The 6418-nt window shown below is 41.2% G+C and overlaps 1 protein-coding gene across 1 annotated transcript; it reads right to left on the bottom strand.

Moving 5' to 3' along the window:
- Positions 1-1644: 1644 nt before the first annotated feature.
- On the bottom strand, positions 1645-6179 carry LOC102230512 (short coiled-coil protein B-like). Its single transcript, XM_005816851.2, has 4 exons — positions 6037-6179; positions 5562-5630; positions 5394-5474; positions 1645-3195 (listed from the first exon to the last, which is right to left on the bottom strand). Exons 2-4 carry the CDS (start codon positions 5575-5577, stop codon positions 3053-3055), a joined length of 240 nt encoding a protein of 79 aa, XP_005816908.1. The 5' UTR covers positions 5578-5630; positions 6037-6179; the 3' UTR covers positions 1645-3052.
- Positions 6180-6418: the final 239 nt, after the last annotated feature.

Raw genomic sequence — 6418 nt, 5'->3', positions numbered from 1 at the left:
GAAAATAGAAGTTTAAATCATTGTAGATCCAAATCTTAACGAGGTTTTCACTTTATTAAAAATAGATCAAGTTTGCAAAACAAAAAGTCTTTTCTGAGCCATAAGAACAGTATTTGGGTCACTCTGCTTTTATAAATACTTACTGTATGTAGCCACTTTTAATAAATGAATTAAAATCAGATTTGAGTTATCTAAAGTCAGTTGATAAATCTGAATCTGTTTACTATGAAAGAGAAAGCAAAACACATGGTTTTTAAAAGATATTTGTGTTGTACTTAACATTTTTTGTTGTAAGCTTTTGTCAGTAATACTTTGCTGTAATTAAAGAAAAATAGTCAATCTGCATCAACCACCCCTCTGACAGATTTTTATTTTAAAAAAAGTGAAAAACATGCTTAATTGTCTAATCTGTGTCAGTCTGAGACAGGAAATCCAAAATAAATGCTTTAAGTTTCATGAGTGGAAGCTGAGATGATGTGCAGCTCTGTCAAACCATCAGCACCAGCAGCCTGATGTTTTATTAAATCCACCAAAACAGCCTGACAAATGTTCATCAGAAACAACCATCACAACTTTATTCAGTCAATAATATCAGAAATAATAAAAACAATCCACAAGCACAACAGGGTGGATGACCTCAGAGTCTGGATGCTTTAAATCCAACATGGCTGCCAGTCACAAGAAGCACAGACAGAGACGTTACTGAGCACAGCGGGAAACACTGACTGCTTCACCTGGACAACAGAACTAATACTGACTCACTGACAGTGACGTGCGGTCAGGGGAGGCAGGTGAGGCAGTGCCTCACCAGCCATCATGGAAAGAAAGAAAATATATAATCATAAAGTAATTTAAATTGTTATATTCATCCGGTGGTTTGTACTAAAAAATATTTATTTTTCATGTAGCTTCACCAATTTCGATTTTTATTTGTTCAAAATCGCTGAATTTTCTTATTTTCCCATTCAAATGCTTGGAAGCGATGCCGGTGAGGCAGCAGCGAGCTCTGCCTCACCTTGGATTGCGCAACCCCTGGCTCTGCGCTGGCTGCTAAGCGGAGAGAGCATGTTGCTGTACGGCGTCAATAAAATGGTTTAAACAAATTTAATATGTGAACTTATTTCCAATAATTTAGCTTATGTATATAATGTACAGTGCTTTTTGTCACCAACTGTGTTTGTGTAACGTGTTTCGTGTAATGAGCGATTATAAACGGCAGAGAACAGGTTCGAGGTGAGGCAGGCAGTTCTCTTGCCTCATGGCAGGGGGCGCTCAAGATCCCAGACGTTCGTCTTGTTCACTCCTCAACTGCCGAGTAAGTGACAGCGAGCTAGGCTAAACGATTCGGGAAGCAAGTCAAGTGCAGCGGTAGATTATAATAGAGATAGTGATTTTTCTTCCCTGGCAGTGATCTCCATTGAGACAGAGACTTTTAAAACTGAAGGAAGATAAGGAGGACTTCTATCGCAAAGTGACGGATGTTTTTGTGCAGAAGGAGCGACGCATGGACTTCATTTATAAGTAAAGGTAAGACAGTAATAACATTTATTTTATTTTGTTTTTTAAGGAAATGTGTGTTTTGTGAGCTACAGTTTGTATGTGTAAGGGTGCAGAAGTGAAACATAACCTGTAAACTGCTGTCAATCTATGCATCTATTTGCAAATCTGATTCTGATGACGTCAGTGCCTCACCAGCTATGAACCTCACCGCACGTCACTGCTCACTGACGGTTCCTGAACACGGACAGAGGCTCCATGTTTCAGACAACAGGACGTAATGGAATGCGCGACCACCAGGGGGCAGTGTTGTCTCTGCTGGTGTCCGGCAGCAGAGTGGAGAAACCAGCAGATAAACCGTCTCTCTCCTTTCCGGCCACCTGCGCCTCCAAACACTGGAGCCGCAGCGCTCTGCAGACCGTCAGGATGATGTGGGCAGATCTCAGGCTGTGTGCTTTCAGAGCGAGCAGCTGGTACCGTGGAACCAACGGACCGAGCCGCTCTGATCAGACAGCATGAAGAAAACAGGCTGTCCGGCTGCACTCACCTTCAGCAGCCACGCAGCATCGTCATTTGATTTTCTGCCATTGATATCTCTCTAGGACTGAAACAATTAATTGGACTGATTGTGATTAATTGAAATAATTGTCAACTAATTGTTAACTAGAAGTTACAGACTCAAAAAAGTGAATATGGCTATTAAAACAACGTGCTGTACAATATGTATACATTTTAAATTTAAGATAAAAGCACCATTATAAATGTTTAGACAAAACTCAAGTGTTTTAGCTTCAACCGGGTTCAGATTTAAAGGAATGCTACTGCACTGCATCTGTGGCAATAAAGTTATTTTTAAATGAATTGAATTGTTTAATTGTCTCTTAATGTATAAAAAGGCTTGAATGATTAAATGAAAAATCTGTAGAATGTGCCAATTTTTTGTCTGATTAATCATCAGAATAATTGATAGATTAATTGGTTACTAAAATAGCCATTAGTTGCAGCCCATATGAGATGAACTCTGCAGATTTTTGAAAGCAGCCATAAAGATGACAGGTTTATTTTTATCCCTTCTTTTTTCTGCTTCGTAACTAAATTTTGTAGCAAATGTGTAGTTTACCTGAGTGATGTCATTATCTTGGTTATAACGCAGTATTTACAATTTGAGTGCTTCAGGTATTAAAAATGGATTGGATTTCCTAAATTCCACCTGTGTTTGAAAAAACGTTCGCATAATTGTGTAAATTGATCAAACTTTGTTTTGAAATCTATGCTAGGAAAAAAAAAGTCATGTAAACTAAAATTCTGAGAAATGACAGCTCGTTACATCATAACATGATTCGTCCAATCCCCTGCTGATCCTCTGGCTGACTCCTCTCCAGAACCTATCGAAACACAGCAACACTGTCCCCTAGTGGTCAAGTGAAGATAAATACCAATATTTACATTCAGGCTTGGCTTTATGTCCCAGACTAGCTGTTATTAAAGAGTCCATGAGGCCAGACGCTGCGACCTTTCCGGGTCCAACTTGGCTCAGTGATGTCAGAAGTTCTGCCTACTTCCGTTTACTCTTGGTGTCGGTCGTCTGGAAGACACTAGAGGCAGACATGAGGTTCTCGATGTACTGGCCCAGAACCTGGTTCTCCGACTTCAACTTCAGGTTCTCCTCCTTCACTGCATCCACCCGGGCAGACAGGTCTGGAACACACACATGGTCCAGGTCTAGGACGTCAGTCTGCAAGGCTGTTTGCCTTACAGGAGAAAAACTTTGACTAGGTAGTAAACAATGTCAGGTGGAAATGTGCAACTACAGTGAAAGTAGCTGCACCGATTCAGAGGAGGAAAAGATTTTGAGTTACAAAAACATAACCAATTAATGTGTTTTGCAATATCACCTGGATTAAAAAGACATCTTATGATAATTTCCAGGTTGTATTTTAGCCCGAATGTGATCTTCATAAATAAACTCAGATCTACATTGGACGACAGGAGCAAACACTCAGCAAACAGCCAAACGTGTTGCTGCACACACATGGATGATGAAAACTCCAAAACACACAAACACAAATAGAACAGGAAAACACTGCAACCACAGGAAATAAAAGAAAAGGGAAAAATGGGACAAATGGCTTCAACAAATGCAAACATGAAAAACTGCAGACCCCCATTACCACTAGGGGCAGTCTAGAGTAGCTAATATTATGTACATAAATATCCTGCTGTTCTAGAATATTGTAAAAGATTGCATTTCAATAAGACTAGTGCACCTTTTCTACCTTCCATCTTCATTGAGAGTCTGATCCCAGGTGATTTGTTGGTTGACTCCCCCTAGTGGTCAGGAGCTCTTGTTTTACAGAGAGCTTGCAGCCTTTGTATTTGTGTGTTTTGGAGTTTGGATCACGTTTCGTTGTTTGCCGCTGCCTGCCACCATCCAGATCACTCTGTCAGCTCTCAACGCCTCACTTCCTCCTGGCTGATCCACACAAATGTGGAATAATATTCCAGGGATAACTGACTCAGGATTCAGGTAATGTTGCACAGTCACCATGCCGACCAGGACCATGTAGACCAGGCATGTCCAAAGTCCGGCCTGGGGGCCAATCACGGCCCGCGGTCAGATTTCATACGGCCCGCAGCTTCGGTTTTATAAAGTATTATTTATGGCCCGCCTGCACCGTGAAACAGAATAAATAAATCATAAAACTTGAAACTGTAATTCCTCCTTTCACCAAATGGTGGCAGCACCACTTTAATACTATCAGTCTGCCTCCGTGCAGCGAACCCCTCTCCACTCATTTCTGCCATGGCCACTGCAAAGAAAACAAGTTGACAGTGAGGGCCGCCGCTTTCAAGAGAGATGGGAATTATAATACTTCTTCACTGAAAATCAAGGCAATTGTGCTTGTCTAATTTGTGAGACGGTTGCCTTGTTTAAGGATTTCAACGTAAAGAGACACTACCAGACTAAACATGCTAACACATACAACAAGCTAACAGGAAGTGACCGTGCTGAAAAACTGAAGCAGCTCCAAGCTGGACTGGCATCACAACAGCGATTCTTCACGCGGGCCTGTGAGTCAAAAGAAAATACCACCAAAGAAAGCTACGAAGTGGCCATGTTAATAGCTAAACATGGCAAACCTTCTACTGAAGGTACATTTATCAAAACTGTGTTATGAAAATGGTGGAGAACATTTTGGCCTGAGAAGAAGCAAGAATTTGAGAAAAATGTTTGCCTGGCAGTAACAGTGTGGCACTGAGAGCTGAGGACATGAAACTGAGTGTTTTGAACGGTAACGTCTGTCACTATCAGCAGTGAAGAGCCAAGGAACATTTATGCACTTGGATTTATGGCACTTACTTTTATTAAACTCTTGAGTAAGATTTGGTTATGAACCTGTAGATATTGTAAATGACGAGCAAAATTCACTTGTTTTAAGATTTAATAATAACAGACAACTTTGCATTACTTATAACTCCTGTTTAAAATGTTCTTGAGGCAAAGATATTTTTAAACTCATGTAAATTTAAGGTATTTCATACAGTTTGTTCAATGTTATCTGACTCTCCAGATATGAAAGAAAGGCAGAATTTGTGTTTTTAGAGTTGTTCTCATTTGCCTGAGTGGCTTATATTTGGGGGGTTTTTTGTCATTTGAAAAATAAAGATAATTGTGACAATGAAAATTGTCTTATAACAGTGTGTGAAACTTTTGTAGTTAAAAAATGTCCGAACAAACTATTGGCCCCCGGGCATCTTCACTTGATCAAATCTGGCCCTCTTTGCAAAAAGTTTGGACACCCCTGATGTAGACTCATAATCTCAGAATGGATGCATTAGGCTTGTTCTCATGGTGCTGTCCTGAGTTAGCAGTGAGTGCAGGGAGACATTCTCACCCTCCAAGGTGTGCTGGAGCTCCAGCACCTGGTTGATGAGCCTGGTCTTCTCCTCCAGCTCAGCCTGGTTCTCCAGGTCACCTGCAGTTGAAGCAGTTTACTCACACACTGATTTCTTTACATTCAGCTTAATAATCTGTGGGTGTGTGTGAGTGTCTGCTCTCTCACCATCATCTGAGCTCATGGTGAAGTACTCGTCTTCCTTTTTGGAATGCAGGGCTGCGACTCTCAGAGACACTGGAGCACACATTCAGATGAACCATTTACAAAGAGTTTACAGTTGGAGCAGAATGTGAAGAATTATCCCTGGTGTGATTTAAATACCACACCAAATACCGTTAAATCACTGCTGTTTATAGTATTTTTTTAAAAACTTGACACAAAAGGGGGTTATTTAACTAAACGCTGTGCGATTGTAGGCCGACAGTCTACAAGCTAACTCGGTCACCATCCTTTAAAAACCCGCTGTCTGAAAGCTGTTAGCTTCCCTGGTAGCCGAAGCTAAAGAAGAGGGCAGCTGTCAGGGCTTTGCCTGCTGCTGCTAACTAGCTGTGAGCATGCTAACAGGCTAGCTGCAGGCTGCTTAGCATCGGTGTCAACAAACCAACATGTCCTCTTCTGTAGCAGTGTCCAGGAAACCTACCTTATGGCGGGAAAAGAAGAGGCGCTGCGCTAAACTGCGAAGCGTCGAAGGAAAATTTGAAGCCTGGTACGTGTTAGCTTAGCTGATGTTTGACACCATCTGTTTGATTTAGACAAGTTATACACAACTTAGCCGCTGGAGGGCGATGCAGCACCACGAAGTGAAATGGTGGTACATTTCACTTTGTGAACACACACACACACACACACCCACACACACACACACACCCACACCCACACACACACACACAAAAGAATCTTTGTGTGTGTGTTGCAACAGCACAGACTGAATGGGTATAATAGCACTTTGCACCAATCTGATGGTTGAATATCAGAACAAATACAATAAATACTCTTGTTGTTGAGCTCAAAAACTGCAAAAT

Source organism: Xiphophorus maculatus, chromosome 23 (genome assembly GCF_002775205.1).
Source record: "Xiphophorus maculatus strain JP 163 A chromosome 23, X_maculatus-5.0-male, whole genome shotgun sequence".
Classification (NCBI taxonomy): Eukaryota; Metazoa; Chordata; class Actinopteri; order Cyprinodontiformes; family Poeciliidae; genus Xiphophorus; species Xiphophorus maculatus.
Note: the sequence above shows the minus strand (reverse complement) of the source record. Positions and strands in the feature narration are given on the sequence as shown.